General features: G+C 43.8%; 1 protein-coding gene across 1 annotated transcript in view; it reads right to left on the reverse strand.

Annotated features, from left to right (window-relative positions):
* LOC147662849 (E3 ubiquitin-protein ligase TRIM11-like) overlaps nucleotides 1–16,633 on the reverse strand; it is a gene marked incomplete at its 5' end in the record, with an annotated part of 152,691 nt that extends 136,058 nt beyond the window's left edge. Inside the window, one exon of the mRNA XM_086950858.1 lies at nucleotides 16,403–16,633. Coding sequence (XP_086806984.1) covers nucleotides 16,403–16,633 — 231 coding nt within the window. The remainder of the gene's footprint in view (nucleotides 1–16,402) is intronic.
* Nucleotides 16,634–24,963: the final 8,330 nt, after the last annotated feature.

Here is a 24,963-nt window from a genome sequence, read left to right on the forward strand (position 1 = left end):
TAATACCCAATGATCAATGTTCCCTCTAAATTTTTTTCCTCTGTGTGCGGCAGTGGAGGGTCTCTGTGCGCTGCAACCATGGCTATGTGCGCCAGGAACCAAACCGCGCGTGTCTGCAGCGCCAAATGTCACTCGTTTTTGATGCCCTTCTGCCCTCTGTCCCACTCGTTTTTGGTGCCCTTTTAATCTCTCTCCCACTAGTTTTTGGTGCCCTTCTGCCCTCTGTCCCACTCGTTTTTGTGCCCTTCTGCCCTCTGTCCCACTCGTTTTGGTACCCTTCTGCCCTCTGTCCCACTCGTTTTTGGTGCCCTTTTGCCCTCTGTCCCACTAGTGTTTTTGCCTTTCTGCCCTCTGTCCCACTCGTTTTGGTGCCCTTCTGCCCTCTGTCCCACTTCGCTTTTCCATGTTTTCGTGCCCCTTTTGCCTCCTGTTCCGCTCGGTTCCCCAGCCACTCTAGCCTTTTGTTTAAGTATTGATGTTAATCAGAGCCCCTTCACAGGCTCCGATTAACAGTAATACTTAAACAAAAGGCCAGAGTCTGCAAGTTGGGGTCATTTTGGGAACTGGGCCAGGAAATGTAGAAGAGATCAATGTATTGTTCTACTAAAGACCTCAGAAGTCATCTTACTGGATTTCCCAATTACGGATCAATTCCAGGTGTGTTCGGAAGCAAGTCCTGCAGCAGCTTCTGAAGGCCAAACAATGGTTGTATCCCACTGGGGAAAAGATAGACTGCAAACACCAGAGGCCTAACTACACAGAGAAGCCTTACCATAGCTAATCTCCTGTAACTCCTGTATTAATACCACCAACCATGTGCCTGAGCTCACCTCATCACTAAGGACAGCAACCATCCACTATTACTTTAGTACACCATAACAAACTGAAATGACTGCATGCAATGGTTTGCTTTGAGTGCACAAGACTAACCCTAATAACAAACAGTAACCAATAACACTGAACTAACCATTAACCACGGGTTCCGAGCAATGTGCTGCCCGGCATAAAGCGCTTCTCTGCCTCATCAGGGGTAGTAAGAAATATATAAAAGCAATAACAGTTAAGATTGAGAATTTGATCTGTTCTCTGGCAGAAGTGCAGGGGCGGGTGCTTAAACTCTCACCTTTATTCATCAAAATCAATTATTGTCCCAAAAGAAAAATGTGATCAGTGATGCAAGCCATGGGTATACATACAGGAATGGTGTCAACTCCATCTAACAAGTTATTTATTGATGTTGCAATTGAGGAGGTGTGTTACCTTGTAACACAAGTGTATAATAAATGCACCTCAAGTTGTTTCACCACAAATAGTCTGTGGTTGTTCTTTTGCATCAGGTGAGTCATCGCTTATAACTTCTGCTCTGGGGAGGGGGTGGGCATATAATGCAACATCACCGACATCTACACTATGCATCGAATGAATCTCTCATAATGCAGTCTGCATACACAACTGTTAAGAACAGACCCATTCACAGACTCTGCGATGCCCCCCTGTCCCCACATGCAGTGCACTTGTGCCTCAGATCCAAGACACTCCAAGTGCTCTCACAATGCATCTCTATCCTGACTAGTAACGTGCCCGGCACCTCAAGACTTAGAAAATCAATAAATACGTTTAATAGATTATTTCAAATTCCATTTGAACTTCTTCTGTTATATGTATTACATTTATCCAAGGTATGGTAAAAAGACCTTTTTTTTTACATAAATACTATTGCCAAATTGAAATTAATATTCATTTTACATACTTCAAAAGGATGTGAAGTCCTTTTGAGTATTTGAACCTGTGACCTATGGATCAATAACCATTCACTCGTCACGACAGCACACACTACCTGTTGAGCTTTCTTCACACATTGTGTATTTTTTCTACTCAGAACTCGCAGGCATGAACCTCCTAAAGAGAACTCCATAAGCAGCAGAGTCGTAGGGAAAAATACTGGCGGGAACAACTCGCCATTTCGTCCTTCTGAGGTTGATAAAATGAGTACCAATGAACTGGAGTATCACAGCCTCTTAATCACCTTAAGGTAAATTTGAATCAGCAGCACAAACTTGGTCCCTTTTATCTACGAACCCCACTGAGCCGGTTACGTGAATTATCTTATTGGCGCTAATTGGGAACGAGGAGTTATTTGCCAGCACCTGCGGATTATAATGGTGTCCAATATATTATTCAAATGGTCAGTGCTTTTCTACTGCAGCTAAAATCAATATTCATATTTTTTTCAATATGGACTTTCTGGAAAACAGCACTGGCCCAAATTGAGTAAAATAGCACCCCTTAATTAATGAAATAATGTATTGCTGCAAAGTAGCGCCACGCGGACAGGTACTTACATAAAAAAACTATATAGCATTGGTCAAAAAGAAGCTATCAACCTTCAAGGGTCTGTGTGCGAGGCAAAAACGAACTGAACAAAAAGTTCAAAGGGTTCAGCACATGCTGCACTGATTTCTCCATAACTTACAGGCCAAAGACTTTTGCAACAGAAACATGTGCGATGTGCAGCTCTCATGATTCACTCCAAGTGAGACAGCTCAGTGGGTTTGTGTCCCTACGGCAGAGATGGGGATGAAAAGTGCAGGTCTGATAGCCCGGACAGTTAATGCCACTGCTACCGAGATGTTCCTGAAGCCTTCATTCGCGTCACATTTCTATCTCAGCATGAAGGTTTGGCTGGCCTGCTGCAGGGACCAGTGCGCCTACGTCACACAAAGCAATCTGAAACCTTGGAAGCTATAAAACCATGTGGCCCTTTTTGAAAACATTTGTTAATTGCAGCCCCGTCATGCGCTGCAATTAACAAACATTTTCACAATGGTTCACAATCAGCCCCCAACCGCGCTCCCTTAAGAGAAGACATTTAGCAAGTCCAAAAGCACGGACTTGCTAAATGTCTTCTCCCAAATCTACCGTGGAAAATCAGCTGTGATGCTGGATAGAGGCCTTTGCATCCTTGACTTTCACGAGCGCAATACCCGTGCTGTTCCTGTGACCAGGACCTTCTTTCTCTTCATCTGCTGAACTGATCTTTCTCTGACCTTTTATACACACAAGAGGCATGTGAACTCGCATGGAAGGGACGATTGCATAGTAACACACACATGGTCGCTCGAACTAGTTGATGCTCAAATTCAGCGACTTATTCATTAGCCCAAAAACAATCGTGAGCGTCGTCGAGGCTGGACAGGTGTGCCTTCTTCCCAAATCTACCGTGGAAAATCAGCTGTGATGCTGGATAGAGGCCTTTGCATCCTTGACTGAAACCTTGGAAGCTATGAAACCATGTGGCCCTTTGTGAAAACATTTGTTAATTGCAGCCCCGTCATGCGCTGCAATTAACAAACATTTTCACAATGGTTCACAATCAGCCCCCAACCGCGCTCCCTTAAGAGAAGACATTTAGCAAGTCCGTGCTTTTGGACTTGCTAAATGTCTTCTCTTAAGGGAGCGCGGTTGGGGGCTGATTGTGAACCATTGTGAAAATGTTTGTTAATTGCAGCGCATGACGGGGCTGCAATTAACAAATGTTTTCACAAAGGGCCACAAACAGCCCGCAGCCACAGCCGGAACAACCGTTTTCGCGCCGCTCGCGTTTTAAAAGCGGCGGCGCGAAAGCACTCGCAGGATGTGTGCGCGCTTCCCTCGGGACTCTGCGCGCTCGGGGTAATCAACGTGCGCGCGCCCGCGCGCGTTACAGGGAACACTGCCAATGATACTCGTAAAGGTAGCTACAAAAAAATGGCGTCAGGTTGTGCACACACCCTGCAAAGATGCGTGTAGCGCCTGAAGTCACAAGTTGAACCTGGTGGTGTTCGCTACAATAGACGATAGTTATCAGTGAGGTATGATACGGCTCACCTGGCTTTGTTCCACCATGATTCGAAAGTAAACAGCTCATTATAAAAAAATTATTTTATGAATTTAGCGTGGTATACAAGGCAAATGGGCACCGTTCTGCCTGCTAAGCACAGGAGGTGTGAATGATGATAGCAGCCCTTTTGAAGCTGGTTTACTGAGAGGTAATAAATGAAGATGCGCAGGAGCCAAGAGGGAGGAGTAGAGAGGCGAGCCAGATGGTCTCTGCAGGAAAGAATGCCGGCTTTGATAAGCAGGCGTAATGCCGCGCTGGATGGAAAGCGCGTGCAGCAGGGGGCAGAGCGGACTCCTTTGAAGTGACGGTTAGAGTTTCATCAGGAAAGCTAAACCAGCAGGCGGATCCAAATTCACGATCACATGCACTTGTGGAAATCCGCCGGCTGGTTTAGCTTTCCTGATGCAACCCTATAATACTCGCTACTCATTCCTTGCGGAATGTAATAGCGAGACCTAAAAATGAATGTGTGTCCTCATGTAACGTAACTGGTGCTATGTAAAGCGCTCTCTCTTACCCGATTCGGGCCAAGTTCGCGCTATATAAAACTCTACAAACAAAAAAAAAAACCTTTGACGGTAATGGAATACAGGTCAATTGAGATACTCTATGTACATAAAGTCAATGACATCTCAGTAATTTAGCATGTTTTGAATTGATCTTTATAAACCACAAACTAATAACCAAAGGCATCTAGATGCCGCCAACTGAAGAAGATTAAGAAGGAAAGATGAATAAAAAGAGACCTAAATCCTTAATCACAGTATTTATAGCGTGAAAAGCCACGTTTTAAGGGCTTTTCTAAAAGAGGGCAGATTGAGTGATTTCTTCAGAGGAGAAGGAAGGGAGTTCCAAAGTTTGTAATTTGAAGAGACAACGCTCCTGCCACCCCACCCAGACAACCGAAAACATGGAACCCTAACCAGGTTAGCATTGGGAGAGCAAAGGTTTCTTTGTGGCTTGTACCAGCAAAACCAGTGCGTGCAGTATTCAGGGCTGGCATTATGTTAGGCCCTAAAGGCAATGCATAAGGCGTTAAAATAAATTCTCTTCTGCATGGGGAGCCAGTGAAAAGAGGATAGAGCATGTTTGCCTGACTGCTGTCTGGAAAGTTTTAGCAAGAGACAGACAGCAGCGTTCTATAAAACCTGAAGTCTAGCAAGGAGACCTTGCATAGGGCTGTGACAACTGTTTTCTGCATATCACGAGGTAAGAAAGGAAAACATTTTCTAAGCATTTTCAATGCATAAAAAAGTACCTGAAGTGATGGCATCAACTTGGTGTTTGAAGGATAGGGATGCATCGAAGAGAATTCCTAGAGTCTTAGCTTTAATTGCTGGAGAAGGCGGAAACATTGGATCCAAAGCGCAAGACCTTAGTGTTCCACAAGTTTAATTTCCGGCAGTTCTCCAACATCCACTTACTAACCTGATGCATACACTTGTGAAATCTAGTGGCTGTGTTGTGAATGTTACTAGTAACTGAGATAATCATTTGGGTGTCATCAGCGTACACCACCATGGCAAATCTAAAGGATTTATGTAGTTGTGTCAAGGGAGTGACATACAAGTTGAAAGGTGAAGGGCTAAGAAAAGAGTTCTATGGCACACCACATGGTAGCTGAAAAAAGGTAGATAGCAGATTGCCTATTTCTACAGTTTGCTCTCGATCTGTAAAAAACTATTTAAGAAGGGATTGAGTTGAGCCAACAATGCCCAGGTTTTGAAGACGGCCTATCAGCAAGCCGTGGTTGACAGTGTTGAACGTTGCAGAGAGGTCTAAAAGAATGAGAGCGGCATTACCTCCATTGTCTACCACACATCTGATCTCTTTAGTAGCGGTAATCCGGGCCAGTTCGATGCTATTCTAGCTCCCGAAATCGAGAAGGTGATTCCGGTTAATAAAAGGCAAGTTCTTGATTTATTCGTTTTTCAATGATTTTTGCAGGTAAGTGTAGATATGAGATGAGTCGATAGCTGTTGGGATCTGGAGGATCCAGACAGATTTTATTTTGAACAAGTAGGATACTGGCTTTTTTTTATTGCTTTGCAAAGACTCCAGTCTTACGAATAGAGTTAAAAACCTCTGTAAGATGTTGTGGTATGATTTCTGATGCCAAGCGAATAATTCTTGGAGGGCAAGAATCAGCAGGCAAGCTAGATTTGGCTGCGCCAAGAATATTGAATTCCTGCTCATATGAGGAAAGAGAGAAGGAATTTAGGGTCAGACGTATCTAGGGTTTTCCTGTTCGCAAATAGGCCGATTCTCAGAATCAGCTTGTTTGCGAACGGGAAAAATGCCTTTTGGGATGCATCATCCCAAAAGGCCATCGTAAAATAAGGAATCGCAAAGTTTGTGATTCCTTATTTTGGAAATACATTTAAGGAATCGCAAATTGTGATTCCTTAAATGCAATTCTGAAAGCACCCAAAATTTGCGATTTGGCCTTAAGGAATCGCAAAATACCACCAACATCAAGTTGGTGGTAATTTGCGATTTTCTAGAAAGATGCACTTTTTTGCATTTTTCGAAGTGCCATGTGGCGCACATTCATGTGCGCCACATGTGCACACATGCATATTCAGGGGTGCAGCAGGGTGTCCTTTTGGCACCCTAGCGCCCTTGAAATTACATGTGCAATTTGTGAGTACCTATTGGGTACTAGCAAATTGCGCATGCAATTCCCATTCATTTCTATGGGCCACTTGGTCATATAAATAAAAGGGAAGCCATTCTTAGCTATCTTCATAGCTAAATACACTTGATCTATTAACGTGGATCTTAAAGTCTCTGCACCGATCTGTATTATTTGTTCGATCCCTGCGATGATTCGTATCACTTGTTTTTACTGACTTACCTGACTGTCTATGCTCACACCTATTTGTACTATTTGCATTATTGATGTACCTGTTTTACTATGCTCCCTCATGTACCTACCCCACCCCACTTATTACCTACAACTGCGCTATTCCGAATGGCCTGTTATTCACTCTCCTGTTTGTATTCCCCGCTTTGTAAAGCGCTCTGATATCTGCAAAGATCTTGTTCGCGCTATATAAAACTTTCAAAATGAAATAAAATAAAAAATTCTTTATTTGACCGTCCCAAATAAGGAATGTGTAGGAATCGCTATTTAAAATTCAAAGCCTAGATACATTGCATTTAGCGAGTCCTTAATAGCGAATCAGTCAAATTCGCTATTAAGGTCTTGCAAAATACAATGATGATACATCTGCCCCTTAGAGAGGCTGAATTACAAAGCAAATCCAGAGGAGATGTCATGATTACTCCTGGTAATACTAACGGCAGAAAGAGGGCTACTGATTTTGTCAGGCAGTCCTCCATTATTTAGATTTAAGGAGATGGCATAGTATATGTCGCAAACTTTGTGTTGAAAAAAGGATGCAAAGGCGTTACAGGTTTGGCAGATAGATACATTCTTTGTCTCTGGAAGTACAGTTAGCTTTTAGACTGTGGCAACCAATTCTTTCGGGCAATTTACTGATGAATTATTTTGTATATCCAGTAGCTGGTTTTTGCACTAGAAATCAGTTCCTTGTATTTTGTGATCATTTTTCTATATATTTATTTCTCAGTGATAGCATAATTCTGGCTCATCCGGCGTTCCTGGCGATGACACCATGGTTTTTAAATCCTGAGTTCCTCGCAGAACCAAGGCTCAGATGGCCTATCTCTAGGAATCCTGCCTTATTTTAGAGGGGCTGAGGTACTAACTACGGAATCAATACCAGCATGTTAACCTTCAATTACAATCTCTAAATCCAACGTGATCTGGGGCCTATTTTTTGTAAGAAAGGTGCTAAATTCAGTGGCATCAAGAGTATGCCATGAATGTTGCACATACTTCTTCCCTGAAGTTTATTTGTTATTTATTTTATTTATTTATTTTATTTGAGAAGTTTTATATAGCGCTTGCTAGACCTGGAGGTATTGGAGCGCTTTACATGAGGATCATCGGTTTACAAGTTACATAATTACATGAGTTACAGGTGCCCAGTATAAAAACATGAGATTACACAATAGTAAGGGAAATTGACGTATAGTATAGACAAGACACAGGGAAGGAGGGGGAAGGGGGAAAACACTGCAGGGAGACTAGGAAAACCGTGTCAGATGTCCAGCTGGGTAGGTGCCGGCCGCGGGGCTGAACCCGAGCCAAACTCTTCTATAGCTGCATGGGACATCTCCACTGGGCATCGGCCAGGGTTGCTTGGTACCACTATAAGTATGAAGAGATTCAGGTACCAGCCCAGGGGGCATCGTCATAGATCCAACACCACACCGGTCCCAGTGTTACTGGGAAACACCGAACGCTTCGTCTTCCAACTCGCCCCCAGATCAAGATTAGGAAGATCAGAGGGGCAATGGACAGTTCTAGAGGCTGTTGAGTTGAGGGACAACCCATCCTTATTGTCTACAGTCCTCTTGGCGGGAGTGAAACTGAAGAGGGGTTGTGAATGGAAACCCGATCATCAGAAATTAGTCCTCTATAGGCCCCCATTGTGACAATGCAGATATTGATCCTAGAGAGCAGATTGTCCCAAGTCAGCATTGTCCCAGGACCATATTGTAGGAGAAGTGTGGCTCAATGATTAGAGCGGCAGACCCTGATGCAGAGGTCTAGCCCGGGACCAGGGTTCAATTGCCCGCCTCAGCGGGTCTAGGGCTCAAAATTCCACGGACCTGATAATTCTCGCCTCGGTGCCTATTCCAATCATGGAGTTCCACTCTGCAACTCTGGGAAATAGCTTGCTTAATCTCCGCAACGGCCCCCACAACGCGAAGGATGCCTGGCCTCCACCTTGGGGGTGCCCAGGAGTTGACGCCTCACTTGGAAAGCCAGGATGGGTTCCACAGCGGTATTCGTACAAGCGCCTTGAGACCCTTGCGGGTGAGTAGTGCGCTATACAAGTATCAATTTACATTTTTACATTTATTGTCAGTTGACCCCCGTTGTCCAAATAATACCCTCTGAATGGGTATTAAAGGCTGCTGTTCGCTTGTCCCCTTCGCCATGCACCGCATTACACGTCCCAGCCCGTTGCCATCTTGAAGTGTTCAGCTTAGAGTAAACCTTTAGAGGGGAAAAATCAAACAAAATAGCTGAGTGATTATAACAAAAGAGCTGAAGTGACCCAGTAAAATTAAGAAACCGATTGTCTGTAAAAATACCACTGAACAAGTGCCCTACCATGTGGGAGGTATGTTATGTTATATAGGCTTGTGAAGCGCGCGGTTACCCAAGGGTGTCCTGGCGCTGAGCACTGTAACTGGAACCCACCCACTGAGCACAGACTAAGATCAAACTGAAAACAACCAAGTCTTCAGACCTTTCCTGAACGAGAGGAGCTCTGTAGCAGTCCTTAGATTTAAAGGAAGGTCGTTCCAGGCACTGGTGGCTCCTTGAACAAAGCTCCTTCCGCCCCAATTTGCCTTTTTAGCTCTGGGAACGATCACCAGCTTTGCATCCATTGATCGAAGCATTCTCCCCGGGACATACCATTGATTGAGCTTTTTTAGGTTTTTTGGGCCGATCCCAATCAGGGACTTCAAAACCGTACAGAGAGCTTTAAATTGGGCTCTTTGTTTTATCTGCAGCCAATGAAGGGAACATAAGAAGATTCTAACCAAGGTAAACCTAGGAGTGCCCGTAAGCAACCTGGCTGCCGCATTCTGCAACATCTGTTTTAAGGTGTTTCTTATGAATCGTTAGGTACAAGCTGTTACAATAGTCCAGACGGGACAAAAGGAGGGCAGAGACAACTGTTCTGAAACTTTCTTCGGAGAGGAAAATTTTTATTTTCATCAGGGTTCTCAGGATGAAAAAACTTGTTGATACCACCCTGCTGACCTGGTTACCAAAAGTGAGTGAGTTGTCCATGATCACCCCCAGGTTCTTAACTTTCAACGAGGGGGGTTGCTCAGGCCCCTTCCTGGACCCCCGCCTTCGATAAACGGCCCATCAACACATCATGGTGGACCACATCGAAGGCTGCCGATAGATCTAGCATGATCAAGAAAGCTGAGCCCCTCTGGTCCACAGCCACACGGACCTCCTCTGCGGCTTTAATCAATGCTTGCTCGGTGCTGTGTCCCGAGCGGAACCCATACTGAGAAGGATCCAATGTATTCTTGTTCTCGAAGAACACACTTTGTCGTATGTTCATAGCTTTCTCCAGGAATTTTGCTGGTGATGGGTCTGTAGCTGCTGGGATCACTAGGCATCAAATTTGTTTTTTTTTTTAATCAGTGGCAGTTTTCTAAGCTATAGGATAAAGACCTGCCTCCAATATGAGGTTCAGTAAAGGGATAAGGGTGTTAGCAATAACCTCCGGGGAGTTTTTAATTACTGCTGCCAGACAAGGGGTGGCAGGGGCGCCAGAACGGCATCCCATCAGCAGATTGATAACCTCCTTGGTCTCCAGAGGGGTGAAACGATTAAACGTGGGAGAATTATTGATCAGCTTTGTCCCGACTGCCAAATCCCTGGCCTCACCCCGTTGATTACTGAATGAGGAGAAGATAACCTCTACTTTCTTCCGGAAAAACAATGCCAGGGCCTCACAGAAAGCTGGACTGCTGTGAGTGATCGGTTTAGGGAAGCTCATGAGATTGGTCACCGTTCTGAAGAGTTCTTTCGGCGAGGACTTGGCTTCGGTGATCTGTTCAGAAAAATAGTCCTTTTTTGCTTCCTGAAGTAATGTTTTGTAAATTGTGAAACTTGTTTTATATAATTCCTTATTGGCCAGGCTGTACCCATTCCTCCAGACCTGCTCCAGCCTTTTACAGTCTGTTTTATGCTCCTGTACGTTATGAGTAAAACAGGGGGCAGAGGGAAGACCTCGTCTGGGGTGCACCATTTAACTGGGCCCAATTTATTACAGGCCGCATTGATCCAGTTCGCCTAGGCCACCGTGGCCTCCTCTATATTATTAGGGAGATATGGGGCAGAGTCTATCAAGGCCTTATCTAGGGTGACTGTCAATGTTTTTCCAAGCATGAATGGCTACCTTTTCCTTGGGCTTTGGTTTGGATAGTTTAAGTGGGGTCTGAGAGTTAGTGAAAATTATGGCGGCATGAACTGTCCAGGGAAGTGGCAGTACATCCGATACAGAGAGACTGGCGAAATTGGTCAAATTTCCATCCAGGGTATGTCCGTCCGCGTTTGTCGGGCATTCTACCCATTGCAAAAGGTCACCTCCCATCATAATTTGTGTCAGTCTTGAGGTATCTGGGTCAGTGGCATCCTCAAGGTAAAAATGAAAGTCTCCCAGAATTGTGAAGATTTTGTGCATAGCCCCTCCTCCAACAGTGACCCAATGGCATCCAAGAAAGCGCCTTTGGGGCCAGAGGGCCAGTAGACAAGCATGGCTTTGAACATATCATGTGGCGCGAATCGAACACTAACTGACAAGGCCTTACAGGTTGTATTGGATGCAGTCTTGAATTATTGCACTAGGCTCATATGATAAATAACAGCCAGTCCTCCCCATTTCCGTAATGATCTGTCCAACATGTGGCAAAGAAAGTCTGGGGGAGAAGCTTTAACAATGTCTGCCCCAGAGGTGCGGTCTGTCCAGGATTCTGTAATGAATGCCATCTTGGTGTTCCTCTAAAAACCTTGAGCATTCCACACTGTGTTTTAGCTGATGATCTGGCATTCAAAAGAAGGCAGTTAAACCTAGGCACAGTTGTCGGTTTCCCCAAGTACTCTTTAACACTGAAGGGGAAATTACACAAAAGTGCCAGGATGTGGGGGAAGGGGCAGTGGCAGTTATTACAAGATTTTGCCAAGGCAGCAGGGTTTACACAAGGCAGAAATCTGGGACAGCATGCCATCCCCCTTAATGGATCCAGTTTCTTCATGGTCTCACTGGTTTAAAACCGGCGTTCTGCCACCAAAGGTCCAGGGGTCCCGGCCCTGAGCCCGGACCGGGCGCAGACGGGCTGCCTCTGATAATGACCAGCCTGGGCCTTGAGCAAATTAAGTCCATCAGGTCACTTGTGTCTTTGTCCGACGTGTTGTACAGTTGAAAAATAAAATCACCAAGTACAGAGAAATCCTGAGAGTTGATATTTGTTTCTATGAGTTGGCTAAGAGCTTTGGTGAAGCTAGCACTTGGGCCGGGAGGGCGATATAGAAGGAGACCATTAAACGTATAGGTGTATTTGAGTTCAATTTTAAAAGCGAAAGTTCAAATTCAAATCTTGATGGACTCTATTTACAAATTGCTCTCAAATTGTGGCGAAAAACTATCCCTAAACCCCCGCCTCTTTTCCCCTCCTGATACTTTCTTCCAGGGAAAAAAATAGCCAGAATTGCGGCTACCAGGTATGAGTCCAACAAAGCGTCAGCCCAGGTCTTCATAACAAATGTTAGATCAATATAATGTGCTTCTTCGAAGTCAGAAAATTCAAATATATATTTTATAAAAGAACGATCATAGATAGTGCAATGCTAAGTGTGCAAGTTGTCTGGGACCTATCAATGGAGAACGTGGAAGCTTCAAACAAGCTCACTTTGACATTTGGCAGGGTTAGCTTACTGTCAGGGCAGCCCTGTGGGGAATCGTTACAGGCACAACTAAGCAAGAGGCTGGGGAAATTTTAGTCAGTTTATTTTAGAAAGATCATACCTAGAGTAGCTTTTAGTTGGCCTGAAATGGGAGGAGACACCAGCAGGGGGGCTGGCGCTAAGTACGGTCCGAGCGCCGATGGATTTGCCTTAGGTGTGTCACCTCTATTTATATTCTCTCCATACATGATTGGTTCAACAGGGTTTGGTTGGACCCGGCATACAGGCTCAAGGTCATTGAATCGGGCTTCGCCAAGATTCAGGCTATGCTATATGGGGACCCTATTCCCTCCCACTTGCCAGAGGTAACACGTTCTGTGTCATTGGCCTGGCGGGCTGCATTGTGACATACCAAAGGGACGCACACACGGACCCAATGTACACCCTTGTGGCAGGGGACCTGGCTCAAAGAAGTCAATGCATTGCAGGGTTTTAGAACTGGGATAGGCATTTCACAGCTAGGCGATGTGTAGGTGGGGGAATCACATGCAGACCTTAGGTGACCTTCAAAGCAGGTACTTAAACCAGTCACAATTCTATAGGTTTTTGCAGTTACGCCCTTCACACCCACCTTGCGATTGGCACACGTCTTCCTGCCCACAGCTCGCCTGAGGCTCAGATAATGTTCGGTGACCTGGGAAGGGGTGGCATCTGCTGCATCAATCGTACACTGATCAACAATGCCTTCTTCCTTGGACCGACTGCGGGCTCAGTGGGAGGGTTGGGTGGGCACCCTGGACGAGGAGGATTGGCGTGACGCCCTTATGGCTTCTAGGATGGTCACGGCCTCTGCTAGATTGCGCTTAGTGCAACTATTATTTACATGCTGCATATCTCACCCCGATGCACCTTCAACGGGCGGAACTTAGCCCAACTTCTGCTTTTGTCAGGTGCGGTCACGAGCCCGCAGTCTTTTTCCATATTATATAGGTATGTCGCAGCTTGGAGCAGTTCTTGGGGGAGATTGAGGAGGAACTCACTGAGGTTTTGGGGTGGGAGGTCCCCCATGACCCAAGGCACATGATCCTGGGTATCACTGATGGGCTGGATGGGTCTCGGAACTAAAAGTTGTTTTACACTACAGCAATGGTGGTTGCAAAAAAAGACATTGCAGCCTCCTGGAAGCTCACTGAACCTCCAAGTGTTGGACGATTAAGGACTGGGGTGGATTGGCGTGCCACGCAGGAGAAGTTTATGTATGAGGCTTGTGGGTGTCCTAGGAAGTATCATAGGGTTTGGGGGAAATGGATGGGGGAGGTGGTGTAGTCATAAAGGGAATGTCCAATTTTATATTCATGCGTTTTTACTAATGTCTGTAAATCTTGTTTTGCTGATTTCTTTTTCTAAGTTCTGGAATTTTATGGCGTCAGAATGTAAGGCTGGTGTATTTACTTTATTTTGTCAAAACAATAAAAACAGAATTTGTTTATCAAAAAAAATGTGATGTCAGTAGAGGAAAGAGCACATGGAGAGACTACATTACACAAAACAATACACTTGAATGCAAAACAAGAAAACACTGTATTTAGGAAACATCTGCCTGCTTGCAAAGAGTGCAGTTCAAAGCCCTCTGCCTAACCCACAAAATTCTCCATGGAAAAGTTCCCCCCAATCCTTAAAGATCTCATCGTTCCCTATACTACCTCCAGAACCCTCCGATCCTCCAATACCCACCTAACCTTGCCACCCAGGATTAGGAGGTCGCGCTCCGGAGGCTGGCGTTATAACGCTTCTAAACTATGGAACCCACTCCCTCCTGACCTCCGTGCCCAACCCAATCTCTTGCCTTTCCAGAAACTTCTAAAGACTTGGCTGTTCCCGTAACTTCCCTCTCCTGATCTTCTGTCAGCGCTGGGACGCTCTCAGGCAGCCATGCGCTTTAGAAATCTTTTAACATTTAACATCTAACATCTGCTGATGGGTCTCCTCCTCCAGCACCTCAATACACAGCCAACATTGACATTGGTTTATACTGGATGGGGCATCTAGTTGAGTTCATCTACGAAGTTATGTCACCCTTGCTCATTCCTTTGTTTGTAGCACAATGCCTTTTCTCAGAGTCTTAAAAATTGAGAGGTAGATTAGAGTATGAGGCAACCAAACCATGAATGCGATGTTAATATATCTTCTATCTATCCATTTCTTGCTGGATTAAACCTTGATTGATAGGCTATGGCAGGATAATTGCACTGCTTTGTAAACTGAATGGTAATTTTGTTCTGAACCTTGATTCTGATAACACAGGTTTAGCTAGGTGTTGTGCTAGAAGCAGACCACAGTCTCCGTCTCCCAATGTCAGTCTACACAATATGATATTGCTAGTCCTGGGAAAGAACAAGAATCCCTCAAGAGCCTCAGACCTCGCATTTGAACGATTAAACTGTTTACCTAGATCCTTTTTAAAGGCCTCTGTTACAGGTTTTCAGAACCATTCAGGAAGGCCACAGAGACAGTGGCTACTGGGTCTCACTGTAGTTGTTGAGGTAATCTGCCACTGGTGTCCTGGGGTCCATCCTACAAGGGCTCTGCTGGGTCAAGCAAACCCTTTCTGCACATGATTCTTAGGGTAGAGAGTGTGACCAGTCATAGGCTTCTCAGGGAAGCAGTGTGGAGCGCCCAAACACAGAACTTAACAATCAATCAAGAGACACAATAACTTCAATGTGCAACCCAGTGCTTCTTTTTTAAGAAAAGAAAATACCTTTTAATCATACAGTAGTATTAAATACTACAAAATTAAACTGGATATATAACCCAGTGATCCGGATTACAATTCTCCCTTGTGTCTTTACATCTGTCGAGCCCCCTCCTTTTAATTCCAACCCGGATGACTCCTTGATTGCTGGATCCCCTGGTGGTTCGAGCAGAAGCATAAATCAAGATCAGGTGCAGCCCTAATTATTCCCACAAGTCAAAAAGAACTCAGTACACATTCTTGAGAGAAGATAGTCCCAGAAGCCACCGTGGTGGTCAGACAAGGTCCACGTTATGATACGTGTGGTTGCCTCCCTTAACTCTGCAGTGCAGGAGCCCTGACTCTACAGCTGACAGATTTTGAAACAGATGGACCACTGATGTAAACATGGAGGCTACTCTGTCTCCGCCATAGTTATGCACCTCCGATGGTCCACGAAAGTGAGGCCCATCAGAGGTGTGTATATATATATATATATATATATATATATCCACCTATCTACTTTAGATGGGCCAATGTACAGGTCAATTTTCACTACCCATCACCGCCAGGAAAACCCTGGCAGTGAGGGGTAGTGGAAGCTGCTTTATGCTTTCCTCACCATGGGAGAGAATTCTTATAGCATGGGGAGAATCCCCTCCCCCTCACAAACAAAACTCCCATCTTCGAGGAAATAAAAAAAATCAATAAGTCTGACGGATGGCTCCATCAGATTGACGGAGCTGCGTGCAAACTTAAATTTGAAAAAGCATCGACAGGAACTGCTGTGCCGGTCATGTCTAGATTTGGTGGGGAGAGTATCCTCCACCAAGCCGAAGGAGAATACCCAGTCTGCCAAAACGTAAATCAGACCAACAGTTTCATTTTCTGGAGATATGGGCTGTTTAAAGGTATACCATATAACATATTAGGTGCTGTAACATTATTGATAAAATTGCTAAAGACTTCCTCATCTTCAGAATTCAACGCTCCTCCAGTTGAAGACAGTTCCTAACTGTGAAACAAGTCACAGTGTCGAAATCCTGGGTCTGTTTTATCTCTTATCCCAGTCCTTTTTCACTGGGGTTACTTCTAACCAACATATTACTTTGTGTATTTTTTGTAGTGGGTTCAGAGAGTTGGGGAAAACATACAACACTCCCACTAAATCCGGCTTACAATATCGGTTCTTTCTTGCACTAATTATGGTTTGCTGATCTTCTTGTTCTCTGGATTTATAAAATGTTCTTACCTTCAATAACTCCATGTCCTGCTGCTGACACTTCAATTCAATCTCGGTAATCCAACTTCTTAGGACAAGTTGCTGTTTTTCAAATTTTGCTACTCTCTCCTTGATTCGCTGCAGACTCTTCTTCTCTTCCTCCTCTAGGTTGCTGAGGTGACTACATTTTTCCTGCTCCAAAAACTGCTGAAGCTTCTCAAACTCATTATTGATTTGCTCTCTCTGGCTCTTAAACTTGGCCTGCAACATAAAAATAAATCATATGTTCACAATGCTACCACCTCAGAAATATTCAATAGGCTTATCAAGTGACTGAGGCGGACATAGGTTTCCTTGTAATTTACTGGGTGATTGAGGAACATCATATGTCACACTGGAGACAGGGGTGTCCAGTTGAACAGCAGTAAGCACAAAAGTAGTTTTTTCTCTCACATGGACATTTCCTGTACTACTATTTGATGTATTTGTGGAGCAGAGGCAAAGGTTTTTAGTCTGAGAGAGAATGGAATGACTATTTCAAATTTTAATAAAAATCTTTATGGGTAAGTTGTAATTCCGTCACAGCACTGACCATTTGTCTTAAGCTGCACTGTGGCAACACAGGGATCAGATGCTGATCTTAGGGTGCAGTAAGTATCAGTTTGGTGAAGAGATTCAGAACATGGGAGACGCTGCAGCTTTGTAGCCAATAAAGGACTTTTAGTTTCAGCCTCTGCTGATTGGAATACGGAAGACAGACCTGGTGCCAGGACTGGAGACAGCAGATGCTTTGCAGAGAAGTGTACTCCATGTAACCTATGATGGCATGTTGTGGAAGCGTTGAGTGCAATTGAGGAGAGACTAAGTCACCATTAACGAGACACTGCTTGGAAGTGGGGAGGTGATAATGTTTGTAGTGACTGCAGTTTGTGGAGGAAAGGTCTTGGCCACTTGAAATCCCATGATTTGGCATCGAACGAGAGCTGGGCCTGAAAGTCTGGCGAGAGATTTCCTATCCACACAATGTCTGAAGCAAAGGCTGTTTGGTTCATCTAACAAGAGTACGAATAATGGAAAAAGAAAGAGTCCTTTTAGGGAGACCCACATTTGGCTTTCATCAGCATACATGATGCTCAGCAGTACAGCTCTTTTTTTTTTCAAACAACTTTTACGAGGCAATTCGTCATTGAAACTAAAAGTTCTGTACAAGTCTCATTCCAGTTGAGGCCACATAATACCAAATAATTTGCACTTCTTCACTAACAGTATCATTCTCATCTATACTTTTGTCATTAAGTGCTGGTGTTGTCGTGTTCTAATCTAGGACCCCGATCAATACTGTGACCTTATGCCCCTATAAGGCTATAATGCATTTATACCCCTATAATGGCATAAACGATCAAGAGCAGCATATCAGAAACTCGTCTCTGGCCTAACACGATCAGAGCCACATTTCAGAATAGCTTCCTCTGCAGCTCATTAGAGCAAATGACACAGCAGAAGCCACTATCTAAGATTCCTAGATTACACTCCGAGTTCTTCAACAAGATAAAACTCAGCAACCTGGGAAAGCCCTGCTTGCTATGTTTTGATTAGTAATAGAACTCTAATGAGAACTGAGAGACGATCACTTCCTAGTGACATCTTTATTGACGTCTTATGTCCAAAAACTTACGTCAAACAAGGCACCTTTCAGGTATAAATATTACCAACGTTGCCTTAAGTAAACGCTGCCTCAACGACATCGATGATAGCGATGGTGTGGTGAACATAGGAGCAGAACAGCTGTCCCCTTACAGAGCCCAGCAGATGCAATCTGCCCACGGACGCTGCCCCTCCTCCTCCTCGATGCGCTGAGAGAGAGGCTGTCTTTTCCCCTGCCGAGAAAATACAGCTCCGGCGTTTCCAGCCTACTCTTGCGAGTAACTGGGATATCGAGTCCTGGAAGGAGATACAAGACCTCCAACATTCTATTTCAGAGATATGGTGTTGACTAAACCCTTAGAGAGAATTCTTGAAGCAAACCTTGGCAAAACCCACTTAACTAAAACTGCTACTTACTTACTCCCTCTCAAGTATTAGGCTTAGGTCAGGTACACTGGGGTAGGCGTAGTTAGAAGCACCAGTTGAGTACGTTAGACAAATGTATATATGAATGTATATATTTTATTCATTTTAACCATTGTATGGCTAAGAAACCATATCAATGCTTTTACAGTATTATTTCGCAATCCTCATTTTACTGTACGCACTTTTTATAACAACAAGTCTTGCAATTGTGGCAATTTATTTCTCTTGCAAGAGAAGAAAGACTGTTCAATAAATAATACCTTTTATTGAAAACGCCCGTCTCTCTATTCTCTGCACCTTGGTGAAAGTAATCTGCACAACTGACTGAGTAAAATAACGGGCTATTGTTTCACACGACTCTAGAGATGGACTCTTATTCTAAGGAGCAAAGTTGACATGTTTATGCGGTTGTTGGAAAACTGAATCCCTTCTTGTCTGTACCAGGGAAGCTGATCACTTCCTATTCAGTCAAGAAAGTTTCCAGTGACCTCTGAGCTAGTTGGTAACAAACCAAATTAAGTTTAGCATAGTCAGTAGAGACCTGGAAGACCGCACTTCTACGTCTATACTGCCGTTTATGTTATTCCAATGCGCAGGGCCTATTGGGAAAATAGGAACTACACTACATGGCGCCCAACGTTTGGTAAGGTGATAAAACTAACGCAAGACGTTAGAGTAACTCAGTCGTGCATTTTTCACACAGACCCCTTTCTACTGTAAATACTCCAATAGACGTCTGGAGTGGGTGAAAGGTTAAAATCCACCCGAACTTAGTAGGAAGAGATTCCTATGTAAAGCTCTGGTTTATTCAACGTTGAAGGATACCGTGTTCCAAAATATTGTGCACCTAATCTTTGTCTCCTTGGAGACCTGCTCTGCAAAAACCTGCATTTCATACAATGTCAGACTTAGAAAACGGAACCACTGGGGGTACAGTAAATGCGACTCAGCAGGGTCCCGACGGTGTTAATGAACCGGGTGCGATAATCATCCCGGTCAACGTAAGAAAATCTATAACGTCAAAACTTATAGAAAATGGAACGACCACGCAAGGTGGCACAGTCGTCTTCGTGACAGAGGCACATGAATATCGGCAGACAGAGGTATTCTATTCTTGGATAAAATTGCAACAAACGATTTCCACTATTACAAAATAGGGGATCCACCGGAAGAGTACGCTCCTTTCGAGGAGATTGAAAATCCATTAAAATTCCAAGAGCACCTGCTCTGGTTTAAAGGCGCCCTAAAACACAAAGATCATATTACCTGGCTCGGTCCACTAGGTAGACCAGGAGCAACGTGGCCGGTTCTAGCCAGCTACACACCACATCCGGACATTGCAAAAATGTCAAAAGAAGAACTGTTAGTACAGCTAAAAACATTAATTAAAATACATAGACAATTAGACCAATATGTAATGCGGACTGCAACAGTCCAAACAGCTATTAGTGTAACACAGCTGACCCCTCATCAGGCGAACACCAATAAAATTACACCACAGAACATACAATCATGTCTTGGTAAAACACCCATAAAACGGGAACAAATTCCTTTCTGGTTAGCGCAGAAAATTACTCAAATAGAGGCAGTATATCCAAATACTACCCCTATTGAGAAACACAGAATCTGGACCATCTGCCTTCCAATGGGGGTCGCACCACACATGGAGGACTGTGACACTTGGGGTACAGTCTTTGCTTCCATTTACACAAAAACACATGGTGTTCCATCAATGGCGGTAATACCAGAAGTGCTAAAACAGATTCAGAATGAATACGGTCCAGAACCTGCTTTAACTCTTGGTATGAAATTACTGAAAGACTTCAAGCAGGTCTCGGCTATATTATTAGCCAATATAAAAGGAGAAGCAGGATCTGTGGCGATCCGCCAGAAGTTGAAGGAAACAGAAATAACAGATCAACTAATTGAGCTTGCCAGAATTATAGAAAAATGTTATGAAGAACTAGGAAGAGACAGCTTGGGTGGAAAACCAGTAAAGCCCCAACTGCTCGAAAATCCAGAAAAATTATTTATTAAAAATAATTCTAATACTCCTAAAAAGAGCTGGGATGGAAATAAACAGTCCACTCCCAAAGAAAAAGTTTTCCAGTCCAGAGGAAGGTCTCCTCGACGGAGTGAAAGAACTCCGACTCGAGAACACCGGTCTCCCCAGAGGGAGCCCTCTGAGAAAAGATATAACCTTAGAAATAGGGATAATTTGAAGAAGCCTGATAGATATCAAAGTATTGATACACGTCCCTCTCGATCTTTTTCGCAGAAATCGGAAAGAAGAGGACGGTCAGACCCAGGAGAGCACACCAAGTCCAAAGACAAGGAATCAGCTCAAAGTAAAAAATCTAAATTTCCAAGAAAGATGGTAGCCAGTATTAGAGTAATCAAACATGCCGAGAATACTGAGGACACAGTTGAAAAACGGGGAGTGGGCACAGACAATGCTAGACAGTGCAGCAGAAATCACCATAGCTCGCAAGATCCTGATGAGTCATCTGGAGACAGTGGACACGAATGAATACATTCAAGTAGAAACTGCTGACACCAGAGTTAGCGAGCCCCATAGGATATACGAAATAACTCTGCGTATAGAGGGTGATAAGACTAGGAAAATAAAGGGTCTATTTTGGGATAAACTCTCAAAAGGCTATGACATTCTGTTAGCTGAAAAAGATTGGCCCCCAGAGTTTGTCAGGGAGTGCCCTCGTGGCGAAGAAATGATTATGCCTGCCTTTTCGAATCACATTCAGATTCACACTAAATATATATATGCGAGGAAATGGGGAGTAGCCCAGGCACCAGCCATATATAAAAATCATGTAGGATGGGATGAGGACTCTCCTCCTCACAAAATCCAGTTAAAAAGTCAACCAGCTGCACAAAGGCAGTATCCCATAAAGCAAGAAGCTAAAAAACAAGTCAGGGAGATTTTAGATGAACTTGAATACCAGGGGGTGATTGAAACATGCACCTCTCAAATGAACAATCCTTTGTTTCCTGTCTCCAAACCGGACGATTCATATTGTCTAGTCTTGGACTACAGACACCTTAACGCATGTTGCAAAACATTTGCAGTACAAAATTCGCATAGTGCTGCACTAATGAATAACATAGTTAGGAAACAATATAAAACGACATTAGACATATCAAATGGTTTCTTTTGTCAAAACATTGCACAAGAAAGCAGATACTTGACCGCTTTCTCTGTAATGGGGTCTCAGAAAAATTTCTGTAGGCTCCCACAGGGATTCAAGAACAGCCCAGGACTATTTTCAGCCAGAGTAACAGAGTTACTACAAATATATGATGATCAGGCATTATCTTATGTAGATGATCTCTATCTCACAGACGACGACTTGGAGACTCACTTGAAAAGAGTGAACACCATTATACTTGGGTTCGCAGCAGAGGGTTACAAATTCAACTTTGAAAAGTCTCGAATTGCCCATCTGACAGTATTATTTTTAGGATACGAATTATCAAGTGAAGGAAAAAGCCTAGCGGACAACTTCTTAGAGAAGTGCGCTGTACTCCAAGCACCTAAAACGCTGAAGAACTTACAATCGATTCTAGGTTTCCTGAATTTCGGAAGAACTTACATTCTAAATTATGCGGAGAGAGTTAAACCTCTCTATGAACTAATTAAACCTGATTTTAAACCAATCAATTGGTCTCAAAAACACACAGAAATTTTGAGATCACTGCAAACAGACATGTTAGCAAAAACAAAATTAGATACACGTGGCAATACGCGTAATCTTGTAATCCGAGTCATCCCAGGAAGATGCGGATTCACGTACCTGACCTCTAATGAGGGTGAAAGGGTACCAATAGCTTACAAATCACATTTGTACACAAAAGCTGAAATAAAATTCAGTTCAACGGAAAAAATTCTAACTGCGGTTCAGACTGCTGTAGTAAAAGAAAGGGCCCTAGCACAAGGTAAACGAATAATAATCGTTACATCCATACCGGCTTTAGAAGCGGTAACTAAAGCAAGCATTCCTAATGCTAAAGCTTTACATCCGGATGGATACAATGGGTTAATTCTCTTGCTGCAACAGACGTAGTTTACGAATTTGATCCTAACTTAAAGACACAAGAATTTTTACAATATGAATATGAATGTCCTCTGCCAATTGAAATCCTGCCCCTAGAGGAATACGGAAGTATTATATATACTGACGGATCAGCACAACCCGCAGTTGGGGGCAAACAAGCTTACAGTGCTGCGTGCGCGATTGTTAAAGGTCGTTGGCACAAAGGAAAATTTAGACCAATGGTCACTAAAACACAATCCCTAGGAGATTGTTCAGCTCAACGAGCCGAGTTGGTAGCATTTAAGATGGTGCTAGAAAATACAGATCGCGAATTCCCCACACTAATAGTGAGCGATTCATATTATTGCGTACAATCTTATAATGAATACTTGCAGAATTGGGTGGAAAATGGTTTCAAAGATGCAAAAGGTGGCACAATCAAGCATAAAATGCTTTGGGAACAAGTAGTTCTTTTACAGAAAGAACTACAAAAGACTTGCGTGATACACACTCTGAGTCACCAACGTGATGGCGTTCACGTTGCAGGGAATTCATTGGCTGATGAAGCCGCGAAGGCAGCTGTGCAAACTGCTTCTGTAACTGCGATTACTCAGTCACAAACAAAAATAGACAGCAACATTCTACAAGCTGTCAGTGCGTCAGTAAAAGATTATAAAAAAACACTCCCAAAAGGCTTTCCAGAAAAGTACTTATACTTAACAGATACAAATAATGTTCCTTTTGATCAAATCCCTGGAGTGGGGGATAGAGTAATTCCAAACATGGAACACAGGTTAGGACTAATCAAAGCGGCACACAAAGGGCTTGCTTCTGCAGACGCTGGCGTTTCCAGAGCAATATCACTATTAAAACAGAGATATTGGTGGCCTCGCATGAGAATACAAACTAAGAAGTATGTATTAAAATGCGAAATATGCCAAAGAATGAAAGTATCAACAGTAAAACGACCAGCGCAGACACCCCTTCTCATCTCCAATAAACCATTTGCATGTGTTTACCTGGACCACTGTGGTCCCCTACAAAGGGACGGCAACTATAAATATATCATGGTCGCAGTGGATTCCTGTACGAGATTCATATGGATGTGGCCCCAGCGCTCGGCTGACGCCAGAACGGTTATAAAAGATCTGCGAGTCTTTATCGGCACATACGCAATTGCCATGTTCCATTCTGATCAGGGTCCTGCTTTCAGCTCTCGAGCTTATAAGGAGGCCATGGCCAGCATGGGCGTTGGCTTGCGGTATTCTTGTCCGTCACACCCCGAAGGGGACAGTGTGGTAGAAAGAAAAAAACTGGGACATAAAGCAATCTTATAACAGCGAAGGTATTAGGTTTGGGTGATGGGTTGGTCAAACATTTAATAAGTGTCCAGATCAGTCTTAACAATTTGCCAAGAAATTCTCTAAAAGGTTTCAGCCCATATGAACTATTGTTCGGAACTAGAATGTACATTCAGGACTTAGATAGTCAGGTATCAGTGGTAAAAGATAAGAATACAGACTGTGACATCAAAGACCGTGTGGCTGTTTTTCAGGACTTGAATGAAACAAGAAAACCCTTAAGCAACAAAGTTAAAGCAACAGCCAGCTACCACTGACGAGGCACCACCAGCCCCAGCAAGGCCTGTCTGGATTCCAAAGATTGGGGATCTAGTCAGAGAAAAAATAGCGGTGAAGAAGGAATTTGGGCCTTCTTACAGAAAAGCAGTACCTGTCTTAGCAATCAACGGAACAAGATCAGTAGTACTACCGCCCCTTGCTGGTAAAAAGGAGAACAGAGTTGTATCAATCGACCTGGTAAAACCACAAGCATGTGGCCTATAATCAACAGTAGGCTCAGTGGACTCCCGAGAAACAACAGAATACCCAAACTTGCAACAATCCAAGAGGTTCAAACTGAAAGACTAATCACATTCGATAAGCCTGCAGTGCACAGAGAGGGACTATGCAATAATGCCATGGAACTCATGCCACTTGGAGCACAGATTGAAACAGTTTGTCAAGAAACACCAGTCTACAATGAGGTGGCATCAGAATGTGCCACTGAAAGACAAATTGAAAGAACAATTCCAACAATTGACAGAACTGCCTCTGGCTACTTCATCAACTTCGATAACTTTTCTGAAGATCAAACCAACCCCGAAGTGATGCCAGAAACAAAGACTTTTAAAGAAAAAGCAACAGAACTCTTTCATCAACTCAAGGAAATTTACCTGATCTCTCCATGGTTAGAGTTCTGGTTTGGACTAGGGGTATTTTTCCTCCTGCTTTGGCTCATCATGGTACTTTGTTTGGGAAAATTCATTGAGGGAAAATACAGTTCAATGGACACAGCAAGTCAGAACATCAACTTAGTCCTCAAACCACACAGATCATCCCACGTGAAGAAAAGAGAACTGTCAACAGTAAATGTCACAGCCATTCCAATACCCGGGGGGGGGGGGGGTAG

Source organism: Lissotriton vulgaris, unplaced genomic scaffold (assembly GCF_964263255.1).
Source record: "Lissotriton vulgaris unplaced genomic scaffold, aLisVul1.2 SCAFFOLD_482, whole genome shotgun sequence".
In the NCBI taxonomy this organism is placed as follows: domain Eukaryota; kingdom Metazoa; phylum Chordata; class Amphibia; order Caudata; family Salamandridae; genus Lissotriton; species Lissotriton vulgaris.